Genomic DNA, 18,614 nt, shown 5'->3' with positions numbered 1-18,614 from the left:
AATGTAGCTAATAATTTAATCATAAAGTTTAATCCTAACAGCAGTTTTGTTCAAGTTGTAAAATATAGTTAGTGACAGTTCAACATCCTGAAAGGAGGGAATTTGCAGCTGTTTCATTTTTAACACTTCAATAGTACTGATTTGTTTTTTTGCTTTTTTGGGAAAATTTCCTACAGTATCACTTCTGGATTGATTGCAGCTTGCTGACCTTTAATGAGAGGTGTGACGTTGTAAATCAGTCAAGCTCAGCATTTACAATAGTGTTGCAGTGGCCTTTGTGTAAAAGTAATAAGTAAATAAATTACAAATCCATTTTGAGTAAATTTAAGCAGTAAAATGTATGGAAGCAGAAAGCCAGAATTTAAGATAATGCTCATAGAAACTGCAACAAGATGAATAGGCTGTGGCAGTTGGTATTTATGTGCACAAATGTATACGCCAGAAAGAGACAGAAAGTTCTCCTTTTCTTAATATTGTGAGATATGTATGAAATGATCTAGTAATCCAGAGTTTCAAAGGAAGTGGTTAGATCAAGGAGAATACCAGTGCAGCGGAAAACTAATGGCAGAGGACAATGGAATACAATTAGCTACCCTAATAAGTTCTGTTTTTGTGATGTGGTCATGTCTGAAACATGACTGATGTGTCTCAGATTTTTTGCAACTGGCTAAAAGTTACTTGGCTGAATTTGATTGTTGAGACTATGTACAGTAAAGTATAACACTGTCCTCCCTATGATTAAAATTTGCCCGTTGTTTGTAATTAAAATTATTTTCCTTGTTTCACTTACAAAATGTAAGCAGAAGAAACAAAGATGCTCATTTTTTTAGATATGTATGCTTTGGTGAAGCACAAAATGGAATGAAAAAATACCCATAGCTTTCCATTCAGTTCAACTGAATTTATTTTTAATGAGCACTCGTCATCAGTCACTGTGCGTGTGTGGGGACCTTGTGATGGACTGGTGTCCCATCCAGGGTGTATCCCACTCAGCCCTGTACCCAATGCTTCCAAGATTGGGTACAAATCACCACAACACTGCTCAGGACAGGTGGTTATAGAAATCGGATGGACGGATGGCTCTTCTCACCAGGGTGACACAGAGCGCTAAACATAGTTCAAAGAGTGGTACAACTGAAAGGGAAATGGTATAATGCAGGTATGCAGTTACTAAGGCCACAGACATATATGACTATTTCAAATCGGCAGTGGAGAGGAAAACATTCCTAATTTCTAATGTAATGCACAAATTGTATATTCTCTGAGATGTACATCACTTTGGAGAAAAGCGTCTGCTAAATGAATAAATGTAAATGTAAATAAATGTAAAGAAAAAACTCCCAGCTGCAAAGAAGGAGAGGAAAATAAATCTTAGGGGTTCAAGTACTAGTGGCCTTTCTTTTGTGGTGACAGGAGACCTGTGTGGAAATGTTCAAATGTAAACATCAGAATGGCATTGGTTATGTGCAACACTGTTGTGTTCTTGTCAGGAACATGTGAAAAATACATATAGAAGCAGTATAGTTGCAAAACAAGAAAAGAATTATCTGAACGTTCTGTGAGAAAATGGTATATATTCTTGCAAGCAGATTTTTTTTCTGCATTGTATAGAACCTCATTATGTGAGGGATGGGTGTAAATGTGTAGCACTAGATTTGCTTACAACATTTCTACTGTATTAATGGCATTGTAGCTCCAACATGTGACACTACAAAAATCTGAAACTCAGTTCAAATAAGTTTATTTTTTGGATGTAAAATAAAGATTTTAATTTTAGATGATGTCTGTAAGATATTAATTTGATGGATGCAACATATAAATCCCATAATTTTTTCACACTTTGAACTGTCCTTATAGCAGTAAATAGTTTTTAAAGTTACAGTAACTACATGTGTATCAATATAATTACAATCGTAACATTAGTATTTGACTTTCCTGTCACTCTCTGTGTGTCTACCCTACTACTTGCAGACAAAACAAAATGCCTTTAAAGACACATTACAAATGCCTGTATACTGTATAACTTTCATTACGCTCTTAGACAAACACTTTTTTTTTACAAAGTGAAGCAGTATAATATGTCAAGTCTTGATATGGGCTTCACACTGTACTGCATATTGTTTAACCAGCAATGTGATCTAGTTGTATGTCCCAGTGATCCCTGGGATTAACCGACCAGGCTGAGGGATGTTCAGATGACCTTCATCTTTTACTCTCTGAGACTATGGTTCACCGGTGACCTTCACAAGGATTAGCGCCTCTTATGATAAATGAATGATTAATAAAATGTGGAGACCACTCCTTTTCCTTAATCTTGGGACTCACTCAGTCAGTGAGACAAAAAAAAAACAGCTTTCCAAGATTATGAAGCCAAGAAAACGGAATCTCTGTCATCACCCTGAACAAAGTGAGGAGTCTTCGGTGAAAATGATTATGCTGCTCCTTCAGAGTCTATAAATAAAGCCCTGCACCGTAAAAGGTTAAATGTCCTGCAACTGGTAATTGGTAAAAGGCATTTGAGCCATGCAATGCTATTACAAAATCATAGTGACTTTAGAAGTAACCAGTCCGCAGTCATGCTTTGTGGTCACAGTGAAACACCTTATGATGCTAAGATTGGCTTGTGTTTTCCCATTCCTTCATTGGGTTTCAATACAGATCTTGGGCAAATCATTTATAAAAAATTAAATCTCTGAACTAGATTGCACATTTACTTCCTTCAGTTAAAAGCCAGTGCAGCAAAAGTGTATGGCCTTCAATCTTTCTAAAGGTTAAAGTTTTCCTAAAAGGCTATGTATTTCAAAGTAGCAGTTAATGGCATTTGTGTTCCTAACCCATTGCTGAACCTGGTTTATGCACAGTCCTGTAAAAAGCATTTTATATGAAGGAGTGGGTCAGCAATGTCGGTCCCCTCTGCAGTCACTACACGTAAATATGGCATAACCAGCTAATGCCTATGAAGGAGGAAATACTTTCTTACTCTCTGGCTCCATTCAAATACTGCTAGAAGTGACAAAAGATCAGATCAAATTTAAAGTCTAAAAGCTGCAGAAAGTTAAAATAGGACAAGGGAAAATACTTTTTCACGGGATTGTATTGCTGCAGCAATGTCCTTTAGTGGTTCCCAAGTGGTCATGGGTAGAACAATATATCTAGTGATTTGAAGAGTCAGTGTTTTGCTGGCCCTGAAGGTATTCTGTGTTTGACATTGGTGCTGGAGGCTGTTGCCAAGGTCTGTTGCTCCTGGGGTAACGCTTCAGGGCATATAGGGGAGAGGAAGAGGAAGAGAGATGCGATAGATACTGAAATAAAAAAATAATTAAAACAAAGTGGTAGCAGTAATGAGTGCATCAGAGCCTCAGAATAAATGAGTAATCTAAATTATAGTAATTGAGTCTGAAATGTAGACTGAAACACTGAGGTAATGTCATCAAGTTTTAGAATATACATTTTTAATGGGAGGCAAAGCTGAAACAGTCATATAGTTCTAATTGCAAAAAAGTTATAATTCTTTAAGTAAGAGATAATGTTTTGTTTTATTACTGTTTCCCCAAAAGCATTTTAACGAACGTGCTTGATATCACAAATTTGTTAAACATCTATAAAATGAATGCAACGCCCTGCTGTAGATTTTTGCAGGTGCTTACACGATGGGAGTATAGCAAGTGTGTATTTTGATTTTGAGATTATTAAAAAAAGCCATGAATGATTAGATTACAAACAAAAATTACTATTATAGAAAGCACACACACATACACTGTGTGAAACCACTTATTCCAAGCAGGGTCAGGGCAAACTGGAGCCTAACCCGGCAACACAGGGCACAAGGCTGGAGGGGGAGGGGACACACCCAGGATGGGACACCAGTCCGTCACAAGGCACCCCAAGCAGGTCTCAAATCCCAGACTCACCAGAGAGCAGGACATGGCCAAATGCACTGCGCCACCACTCCCCCCTCATTATAGAAAGCATTAAAACCTAACATCCAATATAAAAAATATTCTGACATTTGTCTGATACCGTTCTTCAAAGGGACTTACAATGTCAAGCTACAATTACTTAACCGTTTACACAGCTGGGTAATTTCAGAATAAGAACCTTGTTTAAAGGTAGTGCAGCAGAAACCTGATGATTGCTCAGCATCTACAACTCAACCTCTCAAAAATTCAAATGCTTCACCAAAAGGTCCAAAATCAAAAGCCCTAAGGTTCTCGGATCTGGCTACTATTTGGCGAAATGATTCCCTCTCTCACTCAGAACTGCTGAATCTTTCTGAACTTCCAAGAAAAGTCTGAAAACACGTTTCTTTCAGATATTCTTGTATCTGGATCGCCATAATTTTACATTACATAATTTATTGTAAATACATTTGTATTTCCTGTCAATTGTACAAGCAGCTAGTCATGCAACGTATGCTGCTTTAAACAATGGCTTCAGGCAAGACTGCATTTTGAGAATCATGTGTCTTTATATGTTTGTGTGTCTGCATACTGTATGTTTTTCTATGTGTTATTGGAATGTACTTTCTGGAAAACTGGAATGTTTTCTCTGAATTGTACGTCACTTTGGAGACACTATTGCTAAATGAATAAATGTAATTGTAAACCTGAAGCCTCCAGCATGTTACCTGCTGACCACTGGTTGGCAATGTGTAGATTCTGTTGTATTTTGAGGTTGGGTAATATCGCAATGCTTTATTCATTATACAATGTTAGAATTCAATGAGTATGCACTGAACATAAAAAAGAAATTATTGTATCAAGTACTCTATTTTTTTAAGAACAAAGTACAAGTGTTTTAAGTAGAGTGGTCTCTTTTCCTTTTTCATGTTAATATATTTAGTTATCTCTAACTAGGACACAGGGTGTTGCTACTATATGCAACTTAATCATTTCAGTCACGTACATTTACAAAAAGATCAGTATTCTGCAGAACTGTATGTAAGGTACAGCCCTTTGGCGATATCCTTCACTTGACAAGTCAAGGGCTAACCATTTTGTTCTCCAATTATTGCAGCTGCACATGTGGTATGTGATCTTTACCTTAGATTCTTCAGAAGAATATTTGATAAAAAATAATGCGGAAAAAAGGTCTGAAGTACAATGTTGCCGGATTCATTTTTGTGCTCTTGTGGCATATAAAGCACTCTGTTTCAATTTAATATAGTCGGCACACATTATGTTAGTTTGGTAAAGTTTAAAAAAGAATATATTCCTAATTTACTGGTGTCATAATTTAGTATAGCACAACAGGTCAACAGATTTAAGCTACTGGACTGGATAACCACTCATCACCATTTACAGTACCCTCATAAAATCAAATGTAAAGGACGATGATTAGCAGAGGCAAAACTCAAAATAAACATTTAAACAACAGTATGTCATTGCAGAATTCTAGCTGTTCTTGCTCTTGCAACAACTTGATCAAGACTTGGTAGAAATATATATTAATATGTGATAATATTACATTGCAGTCAATAAAGATAGAAGGTAAATGGTACAATACAGTTTTAAATAGTGGAAGAATTTAGGGTGGCTGTTTTACTTTCCCCTTTGTGATGCAAAGTATATACTTGAACTTCAGTTCAACTGGGCACCTTATTGACCCTGTGTTTTATTCTCAATTTAGTCCTTGGCCTCAGGCCTTACTCTATTCTCTGTACAGAGATATCCCTCTTTTCTCAGAATATCCCCCTCACCTTACCTGACAGTATTCTTAGTGTCCATGTCAAGGTGACTCACAGCATCTGGAAAAACCGATGAAGTGTGAAACAATTTTTTCAGCGAGAGGATGCGCAGAGAACGCACGCCTTGCCGTCTGCACGTCCATGTTACGGAGCTGCATTCCACAGATGGTAACGTGTGAGGTTATTAACTAACACTAAGTGTGTCCCTCTACTAAAGTCTGTATGTTTCAGTTCCAATAAACAGAGGAGGAGGTGGCCATGTCATTGGGCAGAATGCCACACCCATGTAATTTTCTTTAAAAAATTACTGAAAAGCATAGTGAAAATATACCATCTTGCAGTACTATTAAATAAGTGATTTTGCTTTCCATAAATAAAATGTCAGTTTTAAATCCAGCTGAAAAGGTTCTTAATTCAGGTATCACAGAAAACAGGATACTTTCTACTCATATGTTCAAGGAACGAAAGATTAAACGAGGTAACTGGTAACAAATACTTTGGGTCAGAATAGTCTGTTTCCTCTTGGTGGTGCAATGACTGGACATCTCAGTGTCTAAATATTCACGAGTTATTTGCTTATGTTAAAGAGCTCCATTAAATAGCTATTAGAGTATGTCTACCAATGCTTTTTCATCACCGTACCATCTTTCACAAGACCTGTTTATGGTGAGGAATAGGTGCATTTAATGTGGTGGTCTTATCCTATAGCCCTGTCTTATCTTGTCATTACTACTCTTATTGAAATCCTTCTTGCTTTAAATTTTTCATACTCTTACAAAGCTCAAAGACTTCATGGTTTTTTAGACTTTTTATAGACTCGCAGCTTTACTGATGAGCTCCCTAAATCCTTACTTTGTGATGATATGAGCAGTGATTGTTCATTTGGAAGATTTATTTAATTATATGCTGCACATCATTCCTTACAGTTACCCACAAAAATGCACCTCTGCACACCAATAACGTTGATGGTCTATAAACAAACCTGTCAGAAATTCAAGAACAGATAGCAAATGAGTTGCTTATGGCTGTTCCTTCAAGGATGAAGGAACAAGGTTTTCAAGTAAAAATGTGCAGTCTAATCTATGTCATTCTTCAAACCCTAATTGAATAAGATAGTGATTTCACGTCCTCTTTTGAAATGGAAATATTGGTAAAGTGGTGAAATGAGAAATTCCTTACATTTCTAACATCAGCACTTATTGCTAAATATGTGACGTGTGTATTTCAGCTTTACAAATCCAACTGTTATAATATGTCCATTTTTTACTGTATCAATAGCGGTTGAGCTTTTAAAGATTTCTCTGTGCTAAATCATAAAAACTTATTTTCAGAGTGTATCCGGGATTTATTAAGCAAATATACAAAATCCACTTTAATGTTTGATCCAAGCCTCTAGTTTGATAAACATATGAACAAAAATTTTTGAACGGTTGTTAGTGAGGTAATAAGATATTGTTAATATTCTATTTATTCTACATATGCTATTTTCTCTGCGTTCTAAAACTCAATGACCAACTACTACAAGAGACTGCATTTGTGCTGACAGTTCAGTGCTTCCCTATTCCTGGTCGACTTTATTACTACTGATGCATAACTTTGCACTTTGCTCCAGTATTTTCTGGAGAATAAAGAATAAACACTATTGCAAGAACTCTAATTACCTAGAGATGGCATGTACAACTTTGTTATCAGGTTTTAGCTCTGTAGGATTGAAAAAAAATAACACTGGTACCAGATCTTTCTTATAAAAAATCAGATTAATTTTGGGAGTGACTTTCTGTTGCAGCTTTTACTTCCAGATGAAAATTGTGCAGTATATTGCTAATGAGAAAGGCCCTATGTTGGAGAGATGTAGTCTGAGTATTTCCATGCTGCGGTTGTTGGTCTTGCGTGCTGCAGTTTGTTCCAGATTATCCAGTTTCATTGTTTGCATTTGCTGAAGATATATCAGCTGCACTGATCTTGTCTTTGTCAGCTGTGCTTCTATTAATATTGGTTTTAGTACCTGGAATATTCCTGTTTCTCTGATTTATCTGGATGCAGCAAGCCTCCTTATTTCTAAATGCCAGGGAACAGCTGCTTCTAAAGTGCATATGAAAATTTAGCTTGGTTCACCTTCAAAATAAACTTTTCACCTATTAGATGCAGTGAGTTACATTTATTGCCAAAATCTTCATAACCTCTTCTGCCGTTGAGGTTCATCATCAGGTTGCAATGGACATCTTTCTTTTCATTATTTTGTTTAAATATGAACTGAGCTTTTGTCAGAATAGTTCCCATTTCAAGGGGCTTTTCTGCAGTACATAACTTGTATAAAGAAAAATTCATCAAAATTAGTGAAGAACAGCTTGGCTCTATTTATATGGCCAGAGATCATTTCAAAAGAATGAATGAAAACAGGTGAATAACACTTGTCGGGTATCAGAGACCAAAAATATTAGTAATCTTGTTCAGGGGAGTTATATACAAGCAATAGGGGCAGAAATTAACGTCGCTTGAACAGTTGGGGGGTGTTACATAGGTGTGCGTTAAAACAGAAAAGGTGGTGGTAAAGGCATCTTACGTCTATACCATCTCAGTAAATATCTTTATTTTTACACTTTATGGGTTGAAATGTGGGTTTGTATCTCACTCTGTCTGGAGTGCATGGAGTTTGCATGTTCTTCCTGTGTTTCTGTGAGTTTTCTCTGGGTGTTTAGTTTTGTGAAACCACTTGATTTCAAGTGAATTAGTGAATGTAACAGATGTCCCGGAAGTCCCTTGCTTTGTGCTCTATGGTCCCTGGGCTTGATATTGCTAGTTTGTGATTTTGTACTCTGTGATTTTGAAATGGGTGCAATTTTTCATTGGGTATGGATTGAAAATTGTGTACTCACTGTTCACTGTTGTGTTGTCTAATGGCATGGCAGTCTACAGGTGCTTAATTATGCCAAAAGGAACTGCAAGTTAACTAACTGTATGGTATGAATGTGTGGATATGGCAGTGCAACTAATATAACTAGTAAGGCAACCGCATCTATCAGATCTCTAAAAACTAATTTGTTTTACTCCCTAGGGTTATATATATCTCGCGATTATATTATAGTAACACTCCAAAAAGATAAAATGAAGTAAAAGCTTCAAAGGCATAAAACAGTTCAGGCATAATACTGTCCAAACAATACTTTTTAAATACATTTTTATTTGGTTAATATAAAAAGAAGCACTTTTCAAAAGACATCACAGTCAAAATTTTTTACTTTGTTTTGCATTATGTAGATACAGATGCTGGATTTAAAATGCTGTTTTTTCCATCCTGAACGTTATAACAAAATGTTATAATTAGTTTTAATGAGCTTATCAACCAACTTTGGGGTAAAATAATTTTTGTTAAAAGAAAATGTTTTAATCATGTCAATTTGCACAGAAAAGTAGTACAAAAGTAACTTTAGCTCATAGGTTGCATTGTAAACCATAATTTCATAATGCTTGTTGAGAAATGGCAGTTCATTTAGACATGTCTAGATGTGTCAATAGAAAGAAATCATATATATTTATAGCAGAAGACAAGGAAGTTTCCCCTACAGGTTATTTTCTGTGACAAAAATGATTAAAGTAATAAAATCAAACCACACAGATTTAACTTTTTTTTTGCTTTTTTTTTTTGCTAAAGCTTTTCTGTCTCTATCATATTTATTTTATTGAAGTTCTTCATTCTTTCTTGTCATGTTTTTGTCTGTGATGGTTTACTGCTCTAACAGCTATTGTATATACCAAAACTTAACTGGATCCTTAAAGCACAAAACAGTAATCTGTACTGTAATTAAACTCTGCTACACTGGATATGAGAGCACAGTCAGTGTACATAGTAAAGACTGTATCAAGAGACTGAAAACCCTGGTGGCTGTCAAGTCCACTGGGTTTAATTTTTGTGCATACTATTAACACTAAGGGCAACACAAATGTCTAGTTGACTTTTAAATGTGTGTCATTTTTCTCCCTTGATGCATGCATTATGTGATATAACACTTCCATGTCTTGAGCTAACGCGCTATGATATTCTCACATGCATACATATAAAGTCGCACATCTTCCTTCAAAGCTTTTTTGTCCATACTTTGTGCTCCAGTGCTGCTGAAATGGATACAGCCCTATCGATAGTTGCACTGCCAAGCCAGGTGTCTGATTCTTGCACTTTCTTTTAAAAAAGAATGGAAATCTAGAGAAAAAAATTAAATTATAAGAGTCAGTACCAGACAATCGGAGAGAAAATCAGAAAAAAAGCATGAGAATCAAGTTTAAATAACTTTATTGTGCTTTTTGCAGTAATGCAGTAAAAATAAAGCAATGCTGGTACTGCAAAAAAAACAAAAAGTTTCTGTTTGGATGTTAAAATTCGGTTCCCTTCTTCCCTGGAAAGAGAACTTTTATCTTTAAATAAGAAGGTCTCAGATCATAATGACGGAAGCTCCAGTTCACCTCAGGGTCCAGTTTATGATATAAACTGTAAATGATGAACACTTTAAGACACTGACAGAACAGAACCTCTATTCCTCTCGGAATAAACAACATAAACCCCCTTCATAAGCTTTTACTGTGTCGATACCGTAAAACACAATGCACACCAACGTCCTCAAAAACACAATGCTCCATTGGGTTGGCACAGTTTGTACTGTTTTTAAATGAATGCCGTGAAGTAATGATTATGAAACACATTTTTGAGAAGAGTACAATGAAGCCCTAAAGCAGTGTTTGAATCCCACTAGTTGTGTCACCAGAACCCACAGAGCTGTAGTGCAGTAAGAAGCTTATTCTGAGACATGCACCAATTCACTAATGCACACGGAAAGAGACACTAGGCTTGGTGAGCTTTCTGTGGAGGTCAGCCAGGCTCAGACATGCTGCAGTCTTGCTTGAAGACTGTTACTCATTTTGCAACTTTCCTTTCACCAATTTAATGAAGATGAGTTGTCAATTTGCCCTGTTTTCAAGCTTTGGAAAAGACACCGTCACAAACTCAGTTTACAGACAGCACAGTTGGCTTCCTGTAAGAGTTGTCTCATTCTCTTCTTAATGTAATTCAGTTACCCCTGAGTGACAAGGAAGGCACATAAAATAACATAACCATGCTCATGGGAGGAATGAAATCAAAAATTGAAAGACTTAGAGATCCAACACCTAAAACTGTTTCTTATTTTTAGTTTCACAAAAGATGCATTTTTGGATAGTAACTTTCTTATAGAAAGCTCATCATTTTTTTTAGAATTTTTAAATGCTGTGATAAAGGCTACAACAGTAGGAGTCCTGTTCTTCCATTCCAGGGAACAATTATTTGTCACAGGTCCAGTTTTATTAACCAGTACATTACTTAAGCTTGTAAATACTTCTCATCCATAATGAGCCAAGTAGCAGGAAAGTGTATGTTCACATATATGACTTTTCCCAAATTCAAATGTGTGTCATTTTAATGGCTTGATTTGCACACGTTGTAGGACATTATACAATTCTTGACTTTCAGAAAATAATTGACACCTGTGGGTCACTGTATCCTCCACCTCTGTTTTCTAGGCTAAAATACCTAAAAGGGACATGTCTCCATAACCATGAGCAAGGCTGTTCACCTCCAACACCCTAGAGGAAATTCTACATGTAAATTAGGGCAAAAGATCAGCAAAGAGCAAAGCGGATGAGTTATGGTCAGCATCCTAATTTGAATCGCTTTGCATCACAATTTCTATAATATAGCTGGACAGTGGAATCCATTTTTTGTCAGTTAGCATCTGTAGTAATGAACCTTTCAAAATCTGTTTTGAAATAAACAGATAATAAAAAGGAAATGGATATTGGCAAATACATGACATCTGATTTACCAACATTATTTTATCCTCAAGGAAATTTCCCATAGACTTACACATGCCAAAATGGGTTTTTTCAATCTGACAATATTTACCTTTTTATAATGGGACAATAATAATTATAAATTCAATAAGTCCAGTAGAATGCCAAAGCCTTTTGTTGCTACAACAACTATACTACCACACAACTACTACCATACTATAATACTAATTCTACTACCAGATAGAATACCAGATGGGATAACATGGAAACATTGTAATGCATATTAACAACCACAAAGAGGTTAGTATGCAGTTTTAAGGTATGCTTTTGGATAATAAATATCTTGCTTAACTGTTATTGCTTAGTTGGATGTGAAATATTTTATTTATTGTTTTCTTATGTACTTCAGACTGTCCATAATGTTTTAATAAATAAATACCTGCACTGGAACACAAATGTTGTTCTAATTCATTTTTTTGCCTTCTTTCTGACAGCTTGTCTGTTCAGTTTTTAACTGGCCTTTATATTCTTCGGGGGGACGCAGTGGCATGACGGGTTTGGCCTGTGCCGAATGTATGGCGGGCCTGGTGGTCGAGCCCTGCCTGGGGTGCCATGCAACGGGCTGGTGTCCCATCCGGGGTGTGTCCCCTCCGTCCTCGGCCCTGCAATCTCTGTTACCGGGTATGGCTCCAGCTCGCCGCAACTCCACCCAGGACAAGCAGGTGTTGACATGGTTATATTCTTGTTGCAATCTACTATATCAGGTTGATAATACCTTATAGGGTAGATGAGATTCTTTTAAGGTTCTCTAATAGGGTAACATGGGCTTTCAAAAATTCAGCTTCTGTTCATACAGTACATTGTCTTCCTGCCCCTTGTACTAAAAAAACTTCAGAAGCTTCTGCACAATTTAATTTCTAATTGTTATCTTTCCTCTTTATATTACATAGCTCCTAATCTGTTTCCACTGCTTATAACAGAGTATGTTCACAGTCTTGCCTCAGTTACCCAAGAAAAATACCAGAAGGACTTCTAAGATGAGTCCATTATTTATTAACAAGTGGAAGAGCCTCACTAACATATGTGCTGGAATAATAGCTTTAAACTTAAATCAGTCACAAAGAGCCTTTGCAGGAGAATAATCCTCAAGTAAAAATGTCCCCCTGTCCACAATTTACAAAGTTCATGGCCAGTACTTTTGCTAAAAGAATTTAACAAACCGGTGATAGTCAGGTCTGAATAAGTGCAAGAATGTTTAACCTTTTTTTGGAAAAAAATCAAAGTTGTTTTCGCATTCAGAAGCCCTCTGTCAATGTGCATGACCTAATGTATTGGAAGCCTCCAGTGAACAAAACTGAATGCTGTTAATGGATAAATAACAACCCTTTAATTGCAAGATACTAAGAACTATTCACTATTGTTTTATTCCTTATTAAAGTCAAGTTGATTTGTTTCAGCTATGACTACACAAAAGTGTCTCCTTCTTCCCTGCAGCCAAGACATTATTGCACAAAGTAAACAATTTTTCAGTCCTCACACAATTGTTTTTGCTTTGAGAGAAGGCTGAGTGTCAGTTAAGAGTCATTCATCTCTTGAAATGATCCATTACAAGCGGCATCACAGCCTGAAGATGTTGAGAAAGAGCTAAGGTGCTCAAACCTCAGATTCCAGGCTGGAGACCCTGCTCCAGTTCTTTGGCACATATGAACTGGTGACCTTCTGAGTAACCACCATGCGCCTCTTGTCTCTGTTGTGGGGCACAGTCAGTGCAGGCTCCTCCCGAATTCGCCCTGGGTCAGCATACACCCCATACACACCATCCTGGCAAGTCACTTGTCTGGGCACAGCGGCTGTGCCCTCAGGGTAATGGCCTACACACGAGAAAAGGGGGCACATCTCCTTGGGCTGCTCATAAACAGCGGATGGTCCAATGTATAGTGGGAGCTCTCCGTAGGAGTTCAAGTAGGTGGCACAGTGTCTGTGCAGCATGGTGGAGGACCTGCGGAGGGCAGCTGTGTTCTGGAAAACTGCTTCCCGATAAGAGGGCAGCCGGGCGGATTGTGAGTACTTCAGCCTCTGCCCCTTGTATGGGATGTGGTGGCCTGAGTGGAGGTAGGTCTGCTTCATGGGTAGCGGGTAGCACAGGCTTCTCCCCACAGTACCATACAGCTTAGTGGGTTGGGCAGCTTCTGCACGTGGAAACAGGTCTGGCAAGGCAGGGGGTCCCTCGTCTAGTTGGCAGATCCTGTCACCTCCCCAGGTGGCCTTAAGGAATGAGGCCCTTCGATTGAGCTTCTCCTTCCCCAAGAGAGGCACATCATCCTGCTCTGGCTCCAAGTAAGGTCTAACACAGGATCTGCAACTGCCACCACCCTTTGAGTAGAGGCTGTTCACACCACCCAGGGTGGCAGGGTCATGGGTGTCCATGAGGTGGTTAGCTCTCAGTTCAGAGAGACTCATGGCCCGCTCCCCATAGTTGTACCGTCGCCTCGGCCGTGAGGACTCATCCAGGTGACTATGAGATCGTTTCTTGCGCTTGGGGCCATCAGATGAGGGCTTGTGGCAAGCAGGCTCTTTACGTTCCACATAAAGGTTTGGCACTTGAACCTCTGTGTACGGAATGAATGTGGAGCCATCATGCCGTGAATCTACAAACAACCCACCACTGTGGTGAGGATCTGGAGTGGCAGCCACGGGGTTCCTTGAGATAATTACAGGGCTACTGAGGCTGGAAATGGGCAGTGTCCTGTTGTAGGGCCGGCTGCCATGAATGGGAATCGTGTAGTGGATTGGGCCATGCTGTGGCACCACCCTCTGCTGCTCCAGCAGCGGCTGGTTGGCACTCTCGCCACACTGCACAGCAAATGTGGGAGTCAGGGGGCACTGTGAGAAGGGCAAGTGGTTGTCAGTAATGCTGGAAATATAGGGGCAGCGTCCTGGTGCCACTTCACCTGGGGCTGCCTGTGGTACCCTGGGTTGGAGGGCACCCTTGATGTCATTGTGTCGACTCCAGTTTTCAATGGTCTTGGTGGCATTTTCCAGGGAGTTCTCCACTTTGGCCGAGGATACTATGTCTTTGGCAGTTTGGAGCATCTTTAGCATGTTTGCTTGGGCATAGTTGGTGGTGACATCAGGGTTCTGGATGTTCACAGACCGGTCAGGATCCTCTACTCCACTGAAGCAACTATATATGCCCTGAAGACCAGTAAGAAAAAAGAAAGTTTTAGTCCTTGTTGTGACATGCTAATATTGAACCATGGATGGTCTATGTTTTACAATACTTATTTTTTTTCTGCAAGCACTAAAAAAACAAAATTTTCTGCATGTTTTCGGAACTGTACTGATCACTTCAGAATGCAATTACTGGTCCATTAAAAACTACATGGAAAACTGCTAAAACCAAATTATACTGAACCTTTCTCCTTTAACTGTTAATTACCAAATTCTGTTTTGCTACTAATCTGATAAGCCTAGAGTTGAAGTTCAATGGATTAATTATTTGATGTATCAAAGAGGATTATAATTTGTCAAAAAACTGCATGCTTACTGTCCTCCACCACATATGAAGTTTGTACTTGAACAATCAGCTACCCATGCATTTGTATTCATTATCTTTTTTTGCTGCTGTTTTAATTTCAGATTCTGTCTCTATTCAAAATCTTAACCACTTCAAAGCATTTGTGCTGAGAGACTTTTTTTAGATAAAAGGATTGTTGTTTGCAAGGTCCATTTGTATAAATGCACTACAAGTTTTTCTGTTAAAAAACCCATTTCATAAACCTTACATACATTTCAGATAATTGACAGTATCGATAGAATAATAAATGTAATAGAAGCTGCAACGCTACAGGGTCTTATAATTTCCAAATCCTCCCACCAGAAAAAACTAAGAGAGAAGGGATATAAAAAATCTCAGTTAGAAGTGAAGCACCGAGAGCAAGAAGATAAACAATCAGTAGCCCAGGAGAACTGGAACCAACTAACTAAGGCAAAGACTAAATACCATCTGGTTTATACAGATCATATTAAAATGCTTCTGAAAGAAACAGTGTTAATATGAACATGGAAATAAATCTATTCATCTTCTAGCCCATCAGCTAAAATCACTACAGCATGGGAGGTCAGTTAAGGCCAAATGTACACCATTCAGGTCTCTTTATGTAATAATACTTTAAAAAATAATATGGGTTACTCCCGTCAGGGGCAAGGTTCAGCAGATGAAATACAATCATATTTAGGAAGTTAATCATTACCTAACGTTTCCGACAAGGACCATTGTTTCCTAAATATACTATTAAGTAAAGAATGTGGCACACTATTCAATCAATGGCTTCTGGTAAGGTGCCTGGGCCTGACGGTTTTCTTGTGGAATTCTATAAGAAATTCTGACCCAGATTATGCCCATTTTTCTAATGCCAGTAATGTATAACATGCTCGAAGAGGACCATATCCCTCAATCTTGGAATGCAGCTTCAGTAAGTCTAATTTTCAAGACAGACAAAATATTTTAGAATGTTCTTTTTCTAGACTGATCAATTTGCTGGACACAGATTTTAAAATTTTAACCAAAAAAGTTGACACATACACCTGAGTCTGTCCTCTCAAAAATCATTTAAACCTGATCAAATTGGATTCCTTAAAGCCAGGTTTGCCTCCAATAATGTATGTAGTTCCTTAAAAATTACAAATTCCATTCCTGGAAAGCAAGAACCCGCTCTAATCATCTGTCTTGAGGTCGAAAAAAGCATTTGATAGAGTGAAACTGAAATGTGTCTCATTTTTTATTTGCTGTATTGGGCAGACTTAATTTGACAGACAACTTTATCAGCCTAATCATATTTTTATATTCAAACCCTTTGGCACAAGTTAATACAAATGACTTCCTACTGGATTTCCTTTCTGTGATATAAGAGGGTGCCAGCAAGACTTCCCCTCCTCCCTTACTATTTACATCTATGATTGAACCATTGGCAGAAGCTGATAGGAGTAATCAAGACATCCGGCATTATGGTGGTTGAAGAGGATCATCACATTTCTGTACGTGCTGATGATGTACTGTTGCACCTGAGGACTCTCGAAACATCAGTCCTAAAAGTGCTAAAGGTGATATCCTACTCTAGTAGACTTTCAAACTGTAAAATTAATCTTTCTAAATCCTTGGCAATGCAGCTGAATACTCTTAATTCCACTTAGTGTTTCTCCTGGTTTTTCATACATTACAGATTTTTGCTACTTCTGATCTTAATCACCCTCAGACACTGACTACTCACTGCTAAGTAAGAAGATTACAGAGGACTTGGCTTTGTGGACCTCTTTACTTATTTCAATATTTGGTAGAATTAATGTCCACAAATTGAACTGATGACTAATTGTTTCCAGGCTAGACCAGATCCTCTGTGGGTTGGTATGAAGTCTGCTTCATGCTACCCGAGTCTGTTAAAATTCAGAGATCTTATTCGTTCAGAAAGTTTACAAGATCCCATCTTTATCCTCATACACTCTTCTTGTTTAGTGGGATACTGAGACATATAGGGATCTTTACAGGTCTTTTGTTCCTCCAAACCTAGATCACGCCATAATTATTTGGCTAATTGGGCTCTAGAAATAGCTATTCAAAGGGGTGTTGAATATACCATTTCGCAGATCAATCGTTGGTGAGATTCAGTGTTCTAAGAAATAATTGTGATCTACCCAATGCAGACTTATATAAATATCTACAACTAGATAATTTTATTGCTGCCCTAGAAAAGGAGAACAGATTATGGACAGAATTAACAAAAGCTGAGAAACAGCTCATTACAACAAACAACTCCAGGGATATTATTTCTAGATTATAAGACCTTGACGTGTCTTTAGCAACCATGAATGGTCATCTATTTGTGCTAAAGTCTTACCTGCCTCTCTTAGAGCAGGGAAGACTTAGCACATACAGATTTTGTTAGCACATACAGGATTTGTTCTGCCTGAGAACAAAACTTCAAGTTCATTCACAAAATCTATCTCACTCCACTCCATCTTTACAAGATGTTCCCAGGAACATCTCAGCTGTGCTTTAAAGGTTAAGCCTCCCAAGGCACTTTGATACATTTATTCTGGGAATGTGATAAGATACAAGTTTACTGGACCAGGGTTCAAGCAACCATCCAAGAAACCTTTAACAAATACAGTAATTTGATTACTCCCCAACTACTCTCTTTACTCTTAGATATTTGGCAAAGAAATTTATTTTAATGTTGTGATCTACAGAATTTCCCTCTGCAAATATGTGGATGACAAATTTCTTCCACCTGAAAAATTGGTTTTTGATTTGTATGACAATTTTAATGAATTCTGAATGTCTCAACACCCTTCTGGAAGTGATTAAAAAGTGCTACATGATCATACCTATCATAAATTGTAACCTTCTGACCCTGAGCCCTCGCTTTTTGTATGTGGACATATGCCCAATTTCTCGCACTGTCTCTACTTCTATGCTGTTCATAAAACCATTTGTTTGTTTGTTTGTTTGTTTTTAATCAAAAAGGTAATATGCCAGTGATCACTGGTTTTTCTTCCAGTCATTACACAGAGCAGAAGAGGGGTAGTGGTGAAAGATGCAGCCTACCCTGCTGATGGCGAGCAGGAAATCCAGACGGTCAGACTTGCGAACAGAGTGGCGTAGCTTCCAGTACAGCAGGTGCTCCCAGGCAAAGACAAGTAAGCTCAGGCCCATGGCCACCAACAGCATATAGAAAACCCCCGCCATGTTGTCGATGTCCAGCTTGGAACTCATCACCTCGTTCTTCTCATTCTGACAGATGCCTGACAGCCATACTGTCTCCAACCTCTGGGTGTCTCCTGTACAAGGGAGTGCCATTGCAGGGCTCAGAAATTGCCAAACTCACCGATGCTATAAATTTCATTCAGATTCACCAGCGTGGTACCACACTTGGCGTTTACTCTCACTTGAGGTCCATAACTGCTAAATATCTGCTAAATAAATGTAATATAATGTAAATGTAATGTAATAACTGCATGGAAAAGTAATGTGCTCGTTCCTCTTTATACCTCTGGGCTACATTGCAGTTTTTATAGTTTCTTTGGGTGTAAGTGGCTATATAGTAATAATGCA

The 18,614-nt window shown here is 38.0% G+C and overlaps 1 protein-coding gene across 1 annotated transcript in view; it reads right to left on the bottom strand.

Annotated features, from left to right (window-relative positions):
* Nucleotides 1–11,948: 11,948 nt before the first annotated feature.
* Nucleotides 11,949–18,614, bottom strand: part of grin2cb (glutamate receptor, ionotropic, N-methyl D-aspartate 2Cb) — a 61,620-nt gene continuing 54,954 nt past the window's right edge. Inside the window, exons 12-13 of the mRNA XM_018761380.2 lie at nucleotides 18,108–18,340; nucleotides 11,949–14,698 (exon numbers count right to left, since the gene is read on the bottom strand). Of these exons, the coding sequence (XP_018616896.2) occupies nucleotides 13,157–14,698; nucleotides 18,108–18,340 (1,775 nt within the window). The 3' untranslated portion in view covers nucleotides 11,949–13,156. The remainder of the gene's footprint in view (nucleotides 14,699–18,107; nucleotides 18,341–18,614) is intronic.

The sequence above is a fragment of the Scleropages formosus genome, chromosome 20, assembly GCF_900964775.1.
Source record: "Scleropages formosus chromosome 20, fSclFor1.1, whole genome shotgun sequence".
NCBI lineage: Eukaryota > Metazoa > Chordata > Actinopteri > Osteoglossiformes > Osteoglossidae > Scleropages > Scleropages formosus.
The sequence above is the reverse complement of the archived record's forward strand: the minus strand, read 5'-3'. Positions and strand labels throughout refer to the sequence as shown.